This window comes from Gallus gallus, chromosome 5 (assembly GCF_016699485.2).
Source record: "Gallus gallus isolate bGalGal1 chromosome 5, bGalGal1.mat.broiler.GRCg7b, whole genome shotgun sequence".
NCBI lineage: Eukaryota > Metazoa > Chordata > Aves > Galliformes > Phasianidae > Gallus > Gallus gallus.
In genome coordinates, this window is record NC_052536.1 from 45,093,009 (window position 1) to 45,113,697 (window position 20,689).

Sequence of the window (20,689 nt, forward strand, 5' to 3'; positions counted from 1 at the left end):
ACTTATTCCCAGTCTGGTGTCATCTGCAGACTTAATGAGGGTGCACTTAATCCTCTCATCCAGATCATCAATAAAGATATTAAAGTGGATAAGTACCAATACTGACCCGTGGGGAACACCACTTCTGATAGGTTGCCAGCTGGCTTTAACTTCATTCTCCACCACTTTCTGGGACTGGCCCTCCAGCCAGTTCCTTACCCAGCAAAGAGTGTACCTGCCCAAGCCATAGCTGCCAGCTTCTCCAGGAGAACATTGTGAGAGACAGCATCAAAAGCTTCAATAAAATCTAGGTAGACTACATCCACAGCCTTTCCCTACACCAGGTGAGTGACTTGGTCATAGACAAAGATCAGATTGGTGAAGGAGGATCTGCCTTTCATGAACATCTGACCATCCTCTGAGTCAGAACAGATCAAGTACAGACAACGACAACACCGAGCAATTAGACAGGGACTGGGACACATAAGATACCAACAAGTGGGCGCAATAATGAGAAGTTTCACCTCCTTTAGAGGTAGTGGAATGGGATGCTGACTTACACATAGTAGAGGCAACATGGAGAAAAAATAGCACAGAGCACTTGTTGGATCTAGAGAAGAGCTGTAAAGAAGAGAAATACATCCTTCTGGCACACATGAAAGTAAAATACACACCATCTTAAATTCAGACATCTCAGGAGCCTCAGTGGATACATTTCCCAGCCCCACATCCTCTTGGTACCAGGAGTCAGAAGCTTCCTTCACCTCAGAAATCTCCACTTCCCAAACTCCACCTGCCCTCCAGTAAAATATCTGGAAGCTCACACTCTTGCATCAGCAGCATCTCGTTTGGGCCCTTTCCTAGCACCTGCTGAAGGAATTACTGATTCTCCCTAATCAAGAGCCAGCCAGTATCCAAAGCTTAGAGCAACCCTTGAGGAAAAGCAGCTAATGACACTTCAGAAGTTGCAAGAGCCTGAAGGATACTACTGCAGCTGGTCCACTACAGGGTTGTATTTCCAGTGAGAGTAACCTTCAAAATGTGCCTACAAAGATACTTTGTTTTGTATTTCAGTTAATTCCTGAACATCTGACTGCATTCACACTATTTTACCCCAAGCACCTCTGTAATAAGACACCTAGTTTCCTTTGTCAGCAAATGCTCAGCAAGCCTTGCAACCTCAGGCTACTCCCTGCTGAATGTCATGTCCACCCCCAGAACCAGTCTATATAAACATTTTCCTAGGATGTTACACAACTTTCTTGTTATTTTGGATGCTGAAATGCTGAAACAAAAGTAAAACAATGAGACAAACAAAAATGTTTCAAGGCAGTAGAATCTTATCCTTTGCCAAGAGAAAACTCATAACTGAGTGACTGCAGAGCAGGTACAGCCACCTCACTTCAGATAATCTGTAGTATCTTTGTTATATATCACTGGTATACATACCAGGTGTGGAAACGCACCAGTTTCCATCAGCAGGTTAAGGGGGCAAGACTGTCTTCATTTCCTGACCACAGACCTGGAAGGATACAGCTGAATGTCAGGTAGCTAGAGGGAAACTATGGAAGAGATTTTAGGTTGAAGAACATACCTAGAGTATATACTGAAGGTATGCATGGTTGCAGTCAGATTTTTCCAAGAGTAGCAGGGGGGTTGGAGATTCATGATTCTTGAGGTCCTTTCCAACGTGGGCCATTCTGTGATTCTGTGAACAGGACTGAAAGGTCTGCAAGCTCCATCCTTGAAGTCAGCTGTCTCTCAACAGCCAAAGAGGAAGCACAAAAGATATACCATGCTCAGCCTGGTGATAATTCATGTAAAAATCTTCTGTGCATTTCTTTTCCCCAAAATATTTGTCTTATCTCTGTTATCCTGCTCGGCAGAGCCTTCATTCTCATTTATATTGTAGATAGATATTAATGAGACCTGTAAGTCAGGAGTCTTTAATATATAAGTCTTTAAAATAATAATTTGCATAATTTGAAGGTAAACATATCCATTTCCAAAACTTGCTATGGAAATTACAATTATGAATGCATTTGTCAAATTAACCAGAAGAAAGATCTATGATTGTTATTGTGTCCTGACAGAAATGGGATTCATGCATCAGTCAACCATAGTCCACGGGGTATTCAGTTCCTGTTTGCCCCGAATTTCATATTTAATAGTTTTTAGACGTACTCAAGATTTACTTTAGTCTTCTCATACAAGTTTCCTATCTGAAAAGCACTCCCAAACAGAGGACAGTGAGAAAATAAACTCTAGTATAAAGAGATGAGTCATCTTTCATAGAATTTTGACATTGCAAAACTTTGAAGATAATACTTTGGGTCTAAAATCTCAGTAAAGAAAGGATACAATCTCATTTTGTTCATGAAACCCCCAAAAGTTTCATGACCACATACAGCATGTGGGGATTGAGAGAAAAACAGCAGAATTTATGTAACAGAGCTCCTCTGAAAGTAATGTCTCCTCTTTTATTATGTTGGTCACAGTGTCGGAGGTGGGTGTTGTATAGGCTGAACCTTCCCACCAATATTTCCTTACATTTTGTTGCTGCACATCAGCTGGCAGCAGAAGGCCATCTGACACAATAGCATCTGAAGTGGAAGGGTAGATGAAGGAAAGGTGTGTCACTGAATTCCTCCATGCAGAAAAAATGGCACCCGTTGATAATTATCAAGACTTATGGAGACCAAACAGCAGACATGAGCACAGCGAGGTGGTGGGTGGTGCATTTCAGCAGTGGCAACAGAGAAGTGAGAGAGAAGCCATCTTCAGAATGGCTGTCACATCACAAAATGAAGACTGCTTTGATCAGCTAATTTATGTGAATCAGTTCATGGTGATGACTATATTGAAAATAGCATTTTTTAGCTGATAAGTTTCTCTATCACAGAGTGTTGTTGTACTCTTTGTATCTGTTGTAGTTTCCATGGAAATAAATAGGAGGCTTTACTTTCAGAGTGACCTACATTTTTTTCTAATTGTGCCTGTCATGTGGAAGACAAATCTGTTACACTGGAATGACAGGAAATAGTCTCTAAATCTATGCTTAGGATTCAAAACAAAAATATGTTCATCTTTACTTCATACTTTGAATTGAAAGATGTGTTACGGTGCTTGCTATCTGAGGGCCAAGTCATGTTTTTAACTAGGAGACCTGCTGTGGATTAAGAAGTGTAATTTTAAAAATTCAACTTTGAAAACTACAGTTACACTAGTGGGAAGTTTGTCTAAGTAAAAGTCTTGTTAGTCTCAGGTATCTGTAATTTAACCTTCTGTTTGAATAGCAATGACTGGCTTAAAAGAAAGTTTTTTGCAACAGCAGCCTACATTAGGCATATAAGCATAGGTTCAAGTTTGGAATGCACTGTAATGTCTCTCATTCACTTGCTTCATTTTTCTCTTCAGCACATTTACTGAAGAAACACCTTTTTTCTCTTAGCTCTAATATAAACACAGATTACACATTGTTCTTATCTGATGTATAATGTTTATACGTCTTTGGAAGAAAATCATGTTGATTTCTGTAATTGATATTAAAGAGAACTCAAGTCTCCTGTTTTCATTTAGCTTCAGTTGTAAGAACTGTCAAGTTTCTGCAAACAGTTACACAGTGGCTGTTCAGTAAGTCATGCCTAACAAAGTAATAAGGTTTAATTAGCCCTATCTAATTTGACAGTTTGCTCCTGGCGCACTATCTGCTAGTGCAGCTGGTTAGTGATACATATGTTGGTATGAAACAATGATTACTCCTTGACAGTTTGTTTTTCAAGTATTACATGACAGAATCTTGCATTTTCAAGTTGTCTTCCCATATAAACTTTGCCTACTCCGACTCTCAAATTTAAAAACAGGTCTGGGTTAATAAGATTAAGATGTTCTTCATTTTACATTGTGATAAGGACTATTTTAAAGCGAAACATTGGCAATGCCTGTATAAAAAAAATATTCTAGTTGTCTGGTTATGTGAAGTTTCAGTCATCCAAGAAGTCATAATCTCTATTGTCAAGCTCATAATAACTCAAACCAGTATCACTGTGTCAGAGTACTAAAACCCTGAGCCCAGCACAGAGCTGGGCTTCTCAAGGCAAAATTAGATCTGTACAGAAAGAGTCACAGGTTTATGAACACAGTAATTCAACTTATACCTCCGAAATTAGACTTTGTTGTTGTTCACATGATGATGTTTATGGCACAAGCATCATAAGTGAAATTTTCAAAATTCTAGGCCAGGTTTTCTCTATTTCTGGATATGGACAGTTTAACCTACAGTCACAGCCAGTGACAACCTCTGTAAAGAGAGAAGGTAAGAATTATGTTCATATTCAACAATACTTGCTAGTGCAACCTCCCTGTATTCTCCAGAAAAATTAAACAGAACTTCATGAATGTCCTGTGAAATGGTAAGCAAATTTCATAGAAATATAGAAAATTCATAGAAATTACAGATCAAGAGGCAGAGGTGGGATGGGAACCTCCAAATATGGAGATTCCACAGCCTTACTGGGCAGCATCTCCCAGTACTGGACAAACTCATGGTAATGAAAAAAGTACTTATTTAGAATTTTCTATATTCAAACTGTTCATCTTCTTTTCAGTTTCTGCCAGATTCAGCATCATTCACCTCTTTGACATTGTTCTGATATTTCTGGGCTATCATTTGTAGTGAGGATGTTGTATTTGCTCAGCTTGAACTTGTTTAGTAGGAGTTGAATGAAAATCTCCATGGCTCTGCTGCTCCTCTGACTCTATCGGGTTAAATGTGAGACCTTTGTGTTCCCAAATCCACATGGATAATCTGGACCCCAGGAGAGCATTGGAAAGGCAGTGGAATGTCTCAAAGGACAGAATAAAATGCTTTGCCAGCTAACTTTGCTGTGACCCACTTGTGAAACCTAATGCAAATTCAGCACTGCTGATGATAGTCACCCTGAGAGAGGACAGATTTCAAATACATTGCTGCTTTCTAGGGAAATGTCGAAGTATCTTACAGCTCTTGAACTATGCTAGTCATTGGGGTGACTAGTGAGTATGTGGGAGTGGACTTGTTTGCTGGCTGCCATTTAAAATGTAATGAGGAATAGAACCTACAAATTGGTGAGAAAGCATAATGAAAATTACCCATCTATCCATGTAATGCCATCGTACTTACAGAGGTTAATTGATGTTGTTTCAGATTTATGTCTGAGCTCAAAGGCCAGCACGTGTACAATAAGAAAAAAGAATTTCAATGTTTTTGATGTAGTTTCTAAAGAAAGACTGGAACAGCCATTAAATCCACTGTGCCAAAAATACTTACTTAGTTTTAGCCACAGAAATCGGATATAAACTTTAGGCCTCAGTGGTTAGTTCAGTATTGCCAAGCTCCATGAATACTGATGTGCTTAGAAAGGCTGTTTTCCCCTTAAACTTCTCTTGACCTTTCAACATCTTTCTCCACCCAAATTCCACCTCCATCCAAAGCATACATGTCACATCCAACTTGAGTGTTTTGGAAAGAAAACAGAGCTGGAATTTCTGGGGGATCTTGGGATGAACTATTTGGGAGATCAGTGTCAGTAAAAGAGAAATTACACAAGTGTAGACTTTGCTGCCAAAAGCAATGGAAGGTGGGACAATCAGACCCTTTACACTGCTTCTGAATCAGTTTGTTCCTTCATTTTGCTATGCTGAATTAAATGAAAGTTTTTATCTATGGTGTCTTAGTTTGTATAGCAACATAGCTACAGAAAGGAATGTTTTTAGAAGAGAATCAAGTATTATAATTACATTTTTTACCCAGTTGTGATTTTGCCCTCATTTTTTCTTCATTTCTTTTTAATCAAGGAAGTGAATTATTGCACTAAGCAGCCTCTACATGTTATACCATTCAAAAACTGGCCAAAAAGTGAGTCATCTGAGATTGAAATAGCTCTCAGTTTCATTTGTAATTCATCAGACTTAAAAGAACTTAAACCCAAAATCTTATGTATGCAGTACAGTAAGTGCAAACAAAAATGTCACATAAAAATGGCACATAAATAGAAATCTTCAAAAGTGAACAGAGAGGCCCAAATCTTTATTCTGAAGCAGATATTTTCCCGGTCCATATTCTGCAGAGAGGTGACTCCCTTTTTCACTGCTGTCAACTTCACTCTTCTATAAAGAGAAAATAGGAATCTATTCCATAAACAGTATATGTAATATGGAGTGTAGCACAAATGTTTTCCTCACACTCACAAGGTACCTCCTTACCAAGGTGTCTTCTTCTGCACTTTGTTGTGTTGCTTGCACTTCATTCAGCATAAAGTGACAACAGTCTGTAAATCAGCTGCTGAGAAAGCTCTCCATCCAGGCATCTAGTGGCTTACATGCTGTTGAAGGTACTGTGAAACAAGTTTGAGAAATATTTCTCACATTACACGTACCAAACACATTCAGATCCACTTTAATTGGAGAAATCTCTTAAGAAGTGTCAAAGCCAGCTACTCAGATGGAATGACTGACATGAAGTATGTAATGAAAAGCAAGCAGCCCTGCTAAAGGATGCATTGCTTATGGAGTCATCCATTTCTGAAGGACAGTGTAAACCTACATTTTTCCCACATTGAAATGATTTATGACTGAAATTGTGTCTGATATAAAAAAATTTTCTGGTTCATAACATTCATAGATTTCTAGAAGTAGAAGCATGTTGCTTTTCCTGGGAAAGTGAAGTAGGAAGAGCTAGCAAGATGTTCTAACAGTCTCTGAGTCCATAATCTGGAAGCAGTTCATGGAAATCAAACTGAACTTCAAAGACAGATATCCTGTCAATCTTTGGAAGAATGCTGCAGACATAGCCTGGGAAAAGGTAAAGTTCAGTATGAACAGGAGGGATATTTCAAACAAGAGAGTAAAAGAGTGGAACATAGTAGTACTTCAAGTGATTGTCTGTGTTCACCAACATTTTTATTGTCACAATACAATTATCAAAATACTGCAATGTCTTCATGTGTATTTTCCTAATCAATAAATATTATGATATACAATAGATTAAAAAACAACAACTACTACAAAAAACGCTAAACTATGTTGTATTTGAAGAAGAGAAATACAACTCTTTGCCAAGATTTTCAGGAGTCAAATAGCCACAGACCTTCATCTTGCCCCAAAGATATTTTTTCCTGGCCAAATGACTGAGCATATGCCAGGAATCTAATAGCAGAAATGCTGAGTTAACATTGTGTCAGTGTGAAGTACATCATTTGTTTTGTTCTCTTAAAAATCACTTCTTTTTCAGCAGTGAAAAATCACCAGAGAGCTGAGAAATTTATGTAGTATTGCCCAGAGATAACTGTTAGTTACTGGTTGGGTTATATTTACTATTATGCTGAGTGCCTAATGAAATACATCATACCTCATTTCAAGAGCTCCAAAACCCAGTGTGGTGGGGCTGGGATATGACTGGCACTAACCAATTTGTGGGGATAATATTTTTCCCACAAAACAGATGCTGTAGATGTGTTGACCATTGATCAACACTATAGGACCAGTAGGCTGGCATTAAGCTGAGACTCCCATCTCATCCTAATGAGGTTCAACACGGCAAAGTGCAGGGTTTTGCACTTGGGCCGGAGGAACCCCAGGCATCTATACAGACTGGAAGGAGCAGTCCTTGTGAGCAGCTCTGCAGAGACGGACCTGGGGGTCCTGATGGATGACAAACTTAACGTGAACCAGCAGTGTGCTCTTGCAGCTTGGAAAGCAAATGGTATCCTGGGCTCCATCATGAGAGGGGTGGCCAGCAGGGACAGGGAGGTGATTGTCCCTCTCTACTCTGCTCTTGTGAGGCCCCATCTGGAGTACTGTGTCCAGGTATGCAGCCCCCAGTACAAGAAAGACAGAGAGCTGTTGGAGAGGGTCCAGAGAAGGGCCACAAAGATGATCAGGGGGCTGGAGCACCTCACCTACGAGGACAGGCTGAGGGAGCTGGGCTTATTCAACCTGGAGAAGAGAAGGCTGTGGGGTGACCTCATTGCAGCCTTTCAGTACCTGAAGGGAGCCTATAAACAGGAAGGGAGTAAACTCTTTGAAAGGGTAGATAACAGCAGGACAAGGGGGAATGGTTTTAAGTTGAAAGAGGGAAGATTTAGGTTGGATGTTAGGGGGAAGTTCTTTACAGGAGAGTGGTGAGGTGCTGGAACAGGCTGCCCAGAGAGGTTGTGGATGCCCCATCCCTGGAGGTGTTCAAGGCCAGGTTGGATGAGGCCCTGGGCAACCTGGACATGTAAATGGAGAGGTTGGTGGCCCTGCCTGGCAGGGGGGTTGGAGATTCATGATCCTTGAGGTCCCTTCCAACCCAGGCCATTCTGTGGTTCTGTGATCTCATTATCACTGGGGCATCATGGGGTCTGTCCACACCAGAACTTCATAAACTTTGCTAACATTTTTCTTTGTCATCGTGTCCTGAGGGTGACATGGAGAAAGAACAGTATCATGCAGCACAGGAAAGTAATGAGTTATTCAATATCAAGATAATAGTAACAAGATCTGATGAATTAGTTCTCATATATTAGAAAACAAATAAAAAGGCAATTTGACTGAGGTGTGATTCTGTGAGATCTTCTTTTGATGAGAATATGCTGGCATCAGAACTACGTACTTCAGCTTTGTTTTTCTCCTGAAGCAGCCTCTGCCTTCTATTGTTATTGAAATATGGGTACTTAATTGTTGTTGCATTTAATACAGCATCAGTAGGTTTTCCAGTAGAATATGCAATTTGTTTTTCAGTTTGTGACCTTTAAGGCTGTTGGCTATGTTACATGCTGTTCTTCCTAGCTGATACCGCACAGCACTGGGAACAAAGACCTGTGCATTGGCACTGGCTGCTGGCTGTTTAAATATGCTATTTTCCTTGTTTTCCTTCAAGCATATTATTACTTTCTCTGCCCCCACACATGCTTATGGCTGCTTTTTCTTCTTTTGTGATCTTTAGCACTACTCACAATTGCTGTTGGAGATATTTTTTTTTCAAATTCTTTTCAATTTCCTAAGGATTAAGTGCATTTCCACCATGGTTTGATCTAGGGATGGTTTTTTGTTTGTTTGGGGTTTTTTTGAGCTCTTTATTTATGTTTTTGACATCGTTTCACAAAGATAAATCTTTACCAGTTATTACAGAACAAGAAATACATTAGCTTTTGCTTTTTAGATTGGCAATTCTTTCACGGCTTTTAATGTCTAACAAAGTAGTCTTCTCTCTAGAGAAATCTTCTCTAGAGTGCATGACTGTATGACTTGACTCAAAATAGAGCCATCCAGTCATGCATTCTAGAGATTAGTCTAGGGAGGGAAGACTACTTGGTGCCATACAGTTATGCAATTCACAGTCAGCAAACAAATTGATCAACAGAAATCCAGAAAAGAAGAAAAATAATGGCAGATTGAAAGAAGAAAACCTCCCCTGAACAAAACATGAGCACACTGAACTTGCAACACCCATAACAGCTTTGCAATTGTTCTGTATTCATTATTTAGCACTCAAATTTTGTATCTGTTGAGAAGAGTGAGAAGTTCTGGTAAGAAACATTTTCTGAACTTTATCAAATTTTATTGTTATTTTTATCACAGAGAACCAAGGCAAGACACCTGTATAGGGTACCTACTCCCATTTGAAGGTGACTCTACGTGAACAACAATTTCATTATATTTATTTTATATATTTATATAATATAATATAGATATATTCATATTTATATATATATTTAATCTTTATATATTTATATACAGAGAGTGCTAATGATAGAGGCCTAATCTTCACCTGGTCTCCTTTTTGCTTTCAAGACAAGGTATCCCAAGAATAAAGTGTGATCAAAGTCAGCTTTTCTTCTGTACTTGTATCCTGGCTACATTTTTTTCTGAAAGCTGACCTAATACTTCTACAAAGCCTGGCACTAAACTTGAAATCTTAATAAGACAATAAAGTGCATGTGGACAGAGGTCACTTTAAATTACTTTAAGGATTATGAGAAAAAAGAAAAATTGATTATACATATTTCAGGATTGAATCTAATCCTTCAATTATATATATATATATAATGAAACATATATATATATATATAATGAAATATATATATATATGATTGAAGTATTATATAAATATATAACCATAGCTATATGTGATTTCTACCTAAGCATTCCTCTTATACAGCATGCCTTCTTTGGAAAAATAATGTAGGAAAAGGTCCCACTGCATTAGAGTTTCACAAAATACCTCATAGTACCGTTTCATGGAAGCACAAAGCCTGACTCATACTCATACATGCTGCTTAATTATTCTTCATCTACTTTCAAATAGGTCAGGCATCAAACTTGCCTCTCAAATGGGAGATTTGATTGGCAAAATATCATTTAAATTATTTTCATGATAGCAAACAGATAGTATTGATCTGGGGTCCACAGTGAAGAACAAACAGTCTCATGATATTTACTTACATAGTCATTTGTCGTTGCAAAGCTGGACTTCAGCATGCTGTCCTGAATTAGCACCACAATTTGTCAAGAATTTTTAAATGATATTCTGTAGAATCAGTTTATCTGTATTACACCAAGATTAAGTCTGTATATATGCCCAATGATCTAGCCAGCAGCTTTTACTAAATACTGAATAGATCAAAAACAGATGTCAGTAAGGAAGTTTTGTCATTAGTTTATGGGATTTTGATGAGGGTTTTGAGTGTGAACATCAAGCATTACTTGGCTGACATGCAGCTACAGTCTAGTAATACTGATAGTGGTAATTTAATGTCAGAGACAAGTCAAAATCCCCCAAACAATCAGCACAATATTGTTTCAGAAATAGTCATCATTATCTTTACAGTATATTATTTCACATTTTAAGAGACTAAAGACTGCAAAGTTGCTATTTGTATTTTTTGACCAATTTGAGATATTCTGTAGTGAAAGATCTAATAAATATTTAATTTAACTGCTTTGAACAGCTTTGTATATTTTAATAAAATAACACACTAGCAATACACTAGACTCATGAATCTTTGAAAGAAAAGTTTCAAACTTCAAGTAACTATATGTTTTTATTCTATAGTATCAATCCACTGCTAAAATCTAGTGTGACTTGTCAAATACTGCCTGTATTTCATATGCATACCTATGATAGCTTTCTGAGTTCAAAACAGATTAATGGCCCCTAGAAAAGCTTTGCTGTTCCCTGTGAGAAGATAAACATTTCTGTACCACAGTCCAATTTGTGTATCTGGAAGGCGTGATAATGAAGTTGGAATCAGTAAGAGAAATGAGAAATGAAAGTGACAGCAAATCCATAAAAAAGAAGTTGGTGCTATAGTGTGGAATGTTCCACCATTTATTTTATCTCAGTACACTGTCAATACCCCAGCAATGAAGAGCAACTTTATTGCCTGCATGAATAGGACTTCCACAGGAGAAGGCAACGGCTAAACCAACTGTACTGGTCAACCCTTTATATTATTGTGTATTCCAATGTTGCAGTCAGAGATGATGTAACTTCATTCTAATAAAAGCCAAACGAAACCAAGCCAGCCAACTAACAAACAAAGCAAACAAAAACAACAAAGAAAAGATATGAAAAGTCACTCCAATATTAAGATACTCTGCATTTAACATCAGTTATCAAAAGTCAGTGGATTAAACAGACAGGACATACACCTTCCATCTCTTTTCCCCATTTCTCTTCTCCCACCCTCCTCTTCACACACTGTGAGTGTAGAGTAAAAGCTACATCATCCACAAAAGAGACTGCAGATCACCTCATATACCGGAGAATGTCAGCACCTCATATACTGGAGAATGTCAGGAAGGGATTATTACAGAACATCTGAAAAGTGACTCATACTTTGTTGACAACACAAGTTACATAGAGTTGTAGACTACAAGGGAAATACCTGTGTCTTTTGGGCAAGAAAATCTAGTTCTTGCTTTTAAGGGGTTAGAAATGTACATAATAACAACAGTTGAAAGACATCAGTACACAGTGGTGTACGCAAAGTTATTACTGGATCACAGGAACTTAGGTAGCTATGTGAAGAATACCTGTACTCTGGACATTCAGTTATTTTTCAGAGGATTTACAATTTTCCCAATGAAGAGGATGGTATGGGCATATTTATCCAAAATCATCAGGAGAAAGGGCCTGTTGAATCTGACTCGAGGAGGACGCGGAAAATCACCAGATCTCCATGTAATCTCCGTCACTGTGACTCCTGCTGCTTCAGTACCATTCTCATGAACATTTAGCACAGCTCTGTGGATCACCTGTGAGGATATAAAACAAAACAACCTGCAGAGGGAGACCTGCCTGGGATGGGATCTGGCAGCAGCAACCTGGGTAAAATCATCCCCAGCTCTCCCCTGCCCACTCAATCAACCATCACATCAGCCCTGAAAGTCTCCATCAACCGGGTGTGCAGAGAGCAATCTTTGTGCAGCAGATGGCCAAAGAACACTCAAGATGACTGATGATGAGAAGTTCTAGAAGTAAAGAAAGCTGGTAATTTAGCCTGGACTTAGTTTTACATTTGGCAGCTTCACGTGTTATCAGAAATCTACCCTATCATCCAGCTGAAAAAAATAACATTTTCAGAACACTAGAAGGGCGAGAGTAATAGCATTTTTGCCCTCTATTGAAGGGTATTTTACCAAAATTAATGTGCTACCTATAGATAATTTTGTTTAGTATCTGAAAGAACATCTAATGATATGTATGCCTTCCTTGTTCTTGATCCATGTGTTTGTAACCCCTTATCTGCGTGTTTGACTTCAGTTTTAGGAAAGGTATGTTTGTCTTTGTGGCAGATGCTTATGATTAAATTTTGCTTCAGAAAGACTGGGATAAGCTTTTAATTTTATGTTTGTGATGGATTCCCAGAAATAGTCAAATTCTGTGATCACTGTTTTTAATGTGCTGACTTACTTTTGAAACCATCAGTCCAGGATCCTCAGTAATTCCTGACAGATCAGCTTGTGCAGTGAATAGATCAATTATACCCACTTCTCTGACTATCTTTTTCACATCGTAGGTACCAGAAATAGAAAGTTTTGGAATATGTAGGTGTATTTTTCTGAAACAAATGACATCAAAAGGGACAAATTGTCATCTATTTAATGTTTCTCAATGGCTTCGCTTCAGTGACAATTCTCTTTATTTTTTCCTAAATGCCAAAAGTCTGCTGTTAGGTTTCAAATAGCCCTTTCTACCAGTATAATTATGTAATACAGAGAATTGGAGCAGTACAATTCCATGTTAACCTCTACATCCACAGTGGTTTCAAGAATTCAGGGAAGGCACAACTATACAAACTCTGCTGCAAGCAGAGCCTCACTAGGCAGTAGGTATCCCATAAGATTATGGCTTGTTGTCCTTAGGCTGTTTGAACATAAAACAGGACCTGGGCCCTCATAGAAACAGCTTCAGTAATAGTAAATTAGTAAAATTCATCTTTCATGCACAACACTGCATGTCCCACCAGGCCCTCACAACCCTAATACCCAATGCCTCAGAAATAGCTACTCCGTTTAAGTTTCATAATGCCCATATAAAACAAGCGTCTGTTAACTTCATCACCATGATGCTGAGGATAAAAAGATCAATGCCCCGTTTCTTCACTATCCAAATGTATTTTTCATTTTTGAACTAAGAAAGGGGAAGTCCTGTGAAGAGAGGGCCCTATAAGTGAACACAGTTCAGTAAAATAACTTGGCCTTTCAAGCTCAATCTTGCTGACTGCTAAACTATAATGTGGTGATCTCTCTCACTAGGAACATCTCTTACCTATGTTGGAGGAGCTTTTCCCATTTGGACACAGTTCTTTTCAAAAGAGCATCTTCCACCTGTTTCATCTTCCCTTCATCAGGTAAAACAAATAATGCTGCAGCATTTCCATTGTAAGGAATCTGAACCAGCCAACAGGACAGCTCTTCATCAAAGTAATTTCTGTAGTAACCTTTCCGATACATCATGTCAACTTTTACAGATGTTTTCTTATCCACAAAAAAATCTTCTTTTTTTGTGTATGAATCACTGAAGGGTTTCTCCCAGTGAGCTTTTGGAAAAAGAAATTCAATAGAATACGAAGACAAAACATTTTCATATTACTGCACCCTTAGGTGTTTAATTATTTCCTAGGGGTCTGAAGACAGTTATAGAGAAAGGATACTGAAAACAACATCTTTCACTAGATCATGAGTCTGTCATCACATTAAATAATTTACCAAGTACAACAAAGGTATTTGCTAAAAACAATCCAGTCTTTTACTCAAACATGTAAGGACACAGACATCCTTACTGTCAACACATGCACATGATTTCATTGGAACAATTTTTAGATACTGAACATATTTGCCTCAAAATAAATACTCAAATTACAGTTTCTTTCTTTCATTCCCTGCAATAAGCAGTGTGTCTAAGATACAATCTTTGCACCCTTTAATAATTCTTACCTTTAAAGAAGACATAGTTAACAAGAACCATTGCAGTGAGAGGATCAAGATTTTCTACTAGTTTAACAATTTTCCCATTTGTTTTTTCTTCAATATAACTGTTGATCTGGTTCTCAGCACCGGAGGAGTTGTTAAAGTCAGCAGAAAGGACTTCAGACTGGTAAAAGCTTTTGGCATCATCCAAGAACTTCTGTAGTGGTTTCAGCGTCTCTTCTATAAAAAGGGTATTGCCCAGGCTTAGATGGAGATCACTATCTGAACGGTTCAGCATGTGGAGGAGCTGGCAAAAACCTTCATGTATTTCCTGATCCTGAGTCTTTTTCAGGTTAAAGGCAAGCCCTTCCAGAATCTGCGTCAGTGTCGCTGACTTGGCACCCAGTGCCAGCATTGCAAGGGAAGTAGAGATGCTTATGGGTGAAAAGAAAATGTTTTGATCGGTTGCTTCAGATGCAACCAGCTTGTAAAATGAAAGTGCAAAATCAGCATTGCTGTGAACTACTTTGACAAAAGTTTTGTTTTTATTTGGAAAAACTCCTTCCCTATGAGAACTGCTACCCCAGTAATATGCTCCTTTAGAATTGTCCTGTTTATTGTGGTAGCGAGGGCGCTGATGACACTGGGCAACAGAATACAAACCAGCCAGCAGAAAACACAAGGAGAAGGTGGGTTTCATTTTTCTTTTACCCCTTCCTGGAAAAGAGAAAGACACCAAACATGGCATGGAAATAAATTTCTTCATGCTTGTGTGCTTCAGCCAACTAAAATGAAGCTCTCAAAGTACTGTCTGTTCTCCAAAATCCCTCCCTTTTGTTTCACATTCCTCATGCAGCAAGCCTCTGAATGAATATGTCTCCAGATGAACTGTGCATAACCATATACTCTCACAAAAGGAGCAATTTTGATCATAATAATCAGTAAAATAGATATATATGTCGAAGTGGGTTTTTTTTGTCACTGTTTTTAAATAACAAATAACTGGAAGTTTATGACCTTTTCTCCAGGCAAAAGAGATGGAAGCCATTTTTATACTTGATACTGCAGTTACTGCAGCACTATTAGTCTTTCTCTCTTACTCAGATAAATAGAGAGTGAAATATGTGTTATACTAAAATGTGATGTAAACACATATCGTACAGTTTAAGGCACAAAGTACAAAATATGCCATTTTCTCAAAGATAAGATATTGGGTCACTGTGGCAGCAAAGTCTCTATATGGCTCTTTGCTGATTCTAAAACATTTTTTTTGTTGGATAAAGTATCTTCTTTGCTAGTAGACAGTTCTTGCTTGCCCTTGACATGTTTTGAATTTTTTCATAACAAATTGTTGTGCATTCATTGATTACATGTGAAAACACTCCCTTTCTAGGCAACAACGCAAACCCCCAAACTGCTGTATCCAAATTATCCAAGAAAATGCTGAAAGAGTACTTACAGTTCTACAAGAGGACACTGCTGCATTCACCTTGTCTGCTCCTTGTTCTCTTCACTACCATTGAACAAGATGAAGCAGAGCACCTCCGTTAATCATTAATTACTTCAAATAAAAATTATCAGTGAGGATGGACAGCAAGCAGTAATGACACTAGATTTTTTGGACATTTTGTCCAATCCAAGCATAAGATAACAATGCCAGATGGTAGGACTCTGATGAGAGGGATAGTATCATGTGCTGTTACTATGTTTGTGGGTTCCTGTGAGATGCTTGCTATGTGGGTCTGTTGGGAGAATTGGGCCTCTCATGGATGGAGCCAAGGTTGGTAAATCCCCATGAAGATTGCCTGCAGCCTGGGCATGATGCAGATGGGATGAAGACCTCAGCCCAGCTCCATAGGAGCACGGCCTCCCTGCCCACCATCCTCCCTAGTCCAGTCTTGGGGAGATAAAAAATGGGACAAGGCTACTGAGAGAGGTACAATGTTTCTGTTAGGGTTCCCAAACAGGATAAGCTGCCTTCAGATTTGTAAAGCCCTTCTACCTTGCAGTGCTCCTTTTTGACATCATATTTACTGGAGGGGGGTTCTTAAAGAGAGCAAATCGTGTGCAATTAGCGATGGTTTCTAGATTCTTTAGTGAATAACAGCAACAGACAATGTGGCATTACCACTCTAATGAGATATTTCCAGCAGGTGCAGCTGCTTACCTGTTGCTGATGACCATAGCCTATGACTGGGTATTGGTGAGGTGGTGGTGTGGATGAGTTTTCCTCCTGGTTTATAGAGAAAATAAAACAAAACCAAAATTAACCCACAAAAACTAAACAAAGCAAAAACCAACAGACAGAAAGAGCATAAAAAGAACAGTGTGGAAGAAAAAAAGGGGTTTGTTGGAAAGCTTTCTTTATCAGCACTGCTGTGTGAAAGGCATGAGCTGTAGCTTCAGAAAAGCTGTTGATGCCTGGCCAGCTGTCCAACTAATCAGTGCTAATTCATTCAGAGCAACAGTAGGCAAGCTGACAGTTCCACCCTGGGAACACAGTCATGTTTAAAGGAGCACTTGAATAGGTACAGGGCACAACTGTACAGAGACCACAGGCCTGATAATGGTGATGCCTCCCAAAATACACTCATGTTCCTTGTGTTTCAACGTGTGGTGGGAAACGTGGGGAGAAAGCACACCTGGTACATCCTGGTAAATGTTGGAGAAGGCAGGGAAGAGGAAAGAGAGATAAAACATTGGTACAGAATAGAAGCGCAGTAACCATTAGAGTACACCCAGTCCCAGAAATAAGATAAGGGTTCAGGACTTCTGAGTGTCTCTATAGCCTTGTCATTATATAGATGGCAAAATGTGTGATTCCTGTTCCATTTGCCATTGTTATTACATCAAGGGTAGGCAGTATTAATTTTAGTATTTCCTGAAACCTGAAAATTTGGTCTTGTAACCACAATAGTTTGCTAATGTCCTTTGGTATACAACAGAAAATACTTCAGTCTCTCAATTTATTACTAGAACATCACACTTGCAATGAATTGCTGTGGTTCATCTTAACTTTAAAATAAAAATACAGGTATCCATAGTCTCTACTGAGAATCAAAGTTCTTGCTACGTTGTGCATTATCCTTTATTATTTTCTTCACTCAATAACCAAAAAGATATTTTTTCAGCCCTGGAGACTCTGGAAGCTGTGTTTGATTCAAGCTGCTTTCTGATACTAAGAACGTATAAAGTAGGAAAGAGTATTTATGTTGCTTGCAATAGCAAAAACATATTTATTATGGTTTATAGTCACTGTGGGATTAAGAGAGACCATTTCAATGATGCCAAGCTACCTAGCAAGTAGCTAAACTGTCCAGAGAGAGGACTTCATTTTTCAGGTTTCACTATGCCAAAAAACTAGATGTATAAAAAAATAATGCATATAATTCCTTCTTCATTTCCCAAGATAGACAAGAATTATTCATTTCTGTTTTATAGCTCTACACTTTATTTCCTTTTGTTATCTATTTTTCTACCATGTCAAAATATCAGAGGGAGAGAGGAAAAATAATCCCTCGCTAAATAAAATTTCAATGTGCTGGAAGAACAGAGCACACATCCTCAGCAATGTTAATCTCAAGGTTTTCTGTAATTATCACTCTTATATAGTCTCTTAGGATGTCACTAATTATTCCTGTTGACAGTTAGTTCTCCTAGATGATGAACATTAAGATGATGATGCAGGCACAAACCTGGGAGTTGCGAAACAGATTTCTCTTCAAGAAGTCTCCAAACACGTTGCTGAGGAAACAAATGTCCAAGGAATTGTTTTTACATGTGCTACTTGATTGCGTAAGATGTGAGCTACTGATTTTAATCATATGAGTAGTATGAGAGCAGTTTCACTGTGGATTATTGTGTTAAATCTGAACCAATGACAACAATTAATGCACTGTGATTTGAATTAAAAAAATCTGAAGAAATTGTGTCTGGTTATGAGCTTTTATTAATGTAACAATCACTACAAAAGTCTTTTCTTTGAGTACTTGAAAAACTGCATATTTTCTGGATTTTATATGAGGAAATTTCCACTTTCTAAGCCACATTTTTACTAAAACTTAGAAAGATTTTCTCAAATTTAGCAAAAAGAATTTTCATCATCAGAATGGAATGTATCATGAGAAGTGACAATTTTAAATTTTAGGTAGCTGCAGACTCCTTCTATCAAGCTGTGGAAGAGTAGAAATACCTGTCTTTGCCTCATCTTACAGTAATATAATGGATTAGTATCCGGCTCCTCATTTGAGGCAAATTATCCTGTTATTATCAGCCAATAAACTGGCCCAAATAAATTAATGACATTAAAAGTCTGAGTTTATCCTTCTGTTCTGTTCTAATGCAGACTAAGAGCATGGTGTCAACATACAGTACTTCACATCCCACAGTAACTGTTATAATACAAATGTTTATTTACTTTGCCCCCAGATAACACTAGGGTCTCTCAGCCATGTGCATATTGCTAACTGCTGCCACAAAACTTACAGCAGCAGGAGTCTTGTCTGCCACCCCCAAAGCAGGAGCAAAATTGGATTTCACCAGTTTTCAAATAGTAGCATAAAGGTTTTTCAATCTCCTACCTCTCTAGAAAGCTGGACTGAAATTTGGCAATAAACTGCATTGTTATGGAGTGTAGCTAAGAGAAGGCAGGTGACTAAAAACATGAAAATTTGAGGCTGTTACATTTGGAAACCAAGCCTGTTGTTTTGTTTTCTTTGTGTTTGAGATAATGGCAGTAAAATTCTCTCAGCTTTCACAGCTCATGTGACTCTGTTTCTCAGTAGTTATCGTTAATATTTTTGGCAACTTAACATTTATTTACAAAAGATCAAAGTATTTTATATTATCTTTCAATAATGATATTTCTCCATTTTTATCATTATTTGCTTTATTTATATGTGCTCTCCAGCAAGCATACATTTTAGTTCAATTTCTGTTGAATTAGCTGAGACATACCATGGAAGAAGAGAATTTTAGAAATTAATTCCTAAAAACCTAACACTCCTGAATCTCTTACTTACTCTGTCTAGCTGATTAAAAAAAAAAAAAGCTATTAAAGAACTGTGATGAAATTGGTTTGAGGAAATATTCAGTCGGCAAATCGAGCAAGGTTAGGTAAAAACATGGTAAAAAAATACACATTTAATTAGATAAATAATGATTGGAAATTCTTATTATCTTGAATCTGCCTTGGAAAAAAAGACTGGCTATACTTCCATATATAATTAATCTAGAACAGATCAGCCCAGAAGTCCTTTAAATGTAATTGTTCGTGAGAGACTTTAAACTGACTCCTGTAGAATCACTTTGGAAAAGTTTGGTAAGTGTGAACAGTCGATATCAGAACTGGAAAGTGATGAAATTATCCATCTTTGAATGGTTATTCATGGTAAGATTTGGACTGAAATTCATTTGCTTTCCAGAGAAGTGGAGTTTATCTAACTTTCCACTGCATTACATTCAGAAACAGTTATGGATATATAGCGCTAAACATTTGTATAGAAATACATTTCTAAGAGAAAAGGCACCTGCTTACAGGTCAGATTTGCTTATGGCCAGCACCAATGTAATGGGAGAGGGACACTATTTGTTGTTTTCTGCATCCTGTAGTAGTCAGTATATCTGCTGCACCTGGGTAAACATGAGTCTTTTTCAACATTTCCTATTCTGTTAGTTCATGTCCTCTCTCAGCAAGAAAAGGTTTGAAGGGCAAGAGATAGCTCAACAACTCTCATTCAGACTCCTTGGAGTCTGAGTGCTCTCACTCAATAGTACCCAGATCTGTCGTGTGGCAGAGCACTGAGAAGAGATGCATGAGGAACATGTTCTGAGCTGCTAGGCTTTTGGGGTTGCAGCATCGCATTGCAAGGTACCACTCTACATCCACTTTCTGCTGTGTTCAGAAACACCTTTTATTGGCTTTGAACCTGGCTTCTCTATGCTGTAGTTGAGAGTCCCTAGCTCCTGCATTATGGTAAACAAGCTCTGCATGTAAAACTTCAAAAGAAAATCAAAATCCCTACTGACACAACAACAATCCAGATTGTGAATCTTTCTAGCTTCAAAAAGTGACAAAATCTGTCATGTCTATTCCTTGATTTTACCAGAAGATGGTGGCACAGGGCTCCTTTTCCTATAATCTCCAGAACGTGAGGCTCTGTGCTGGAGGATCCACCTGCAGAAAAATGGCCAGCAGAATCACAGTACAAACTTGGCTTCTTGCAGAGGTGTTACTACTCATAATTGATATACTGAAATGAAAACAGCTTACCAC

At 38.2% G+C, this 20,689-nt stretch overlaps 1 protein-coding gene across 3 annotated transcripts; it reads right to left on the minus strand.

Moving 5' to 3' along the window:
* Positions 1-8,224: 8,224 nt before the first annotated feature.
* Positions 8,225-17,729, minus strand: SPIA9 (serpin family A member 1). Of its 3 annotated transcripts, none has more exons than XM_025151148.3 (5): positions 16,583-17,729; positions 14,443-15,132; positions 13,775-14,045; positions 12,917-13,064; positions 8,225-12,258 (listed from the first exon to the last, which is right to left on the minus strand). In XM_025151148.3, exons 2-5 carry the CDS (start codon positions 15,113-15,115, stop codon positions 12,052-12,054), a joined length of 1,299 nt encoding a protein of 432 aa, XP_025006916.2. In that variant the 5' UTR covers positions 15,116-15,132; positions 16,583-17,729; the 3' UTR covers positions 8,225-12,051. The 3 variants fall into 3 exon arrangements, with proteins under 3 accessions (XP_025006916.2, XP_025006915.2, XP_004941955.2); XM_004941898.5 differs by lacking the exon at positions 16,583-17,729 and adding an exon at positions 15,875-15,940 and having other exon boundaries at positions 8,239-12,258; XM_025151147.3 differs by lacking the exon at positions 16,583-17,729 and having other exon boundaries at positions 14,443-15,940.
* Positions 17,730-20,689: the final 2,960 nt, after the last annotated feature.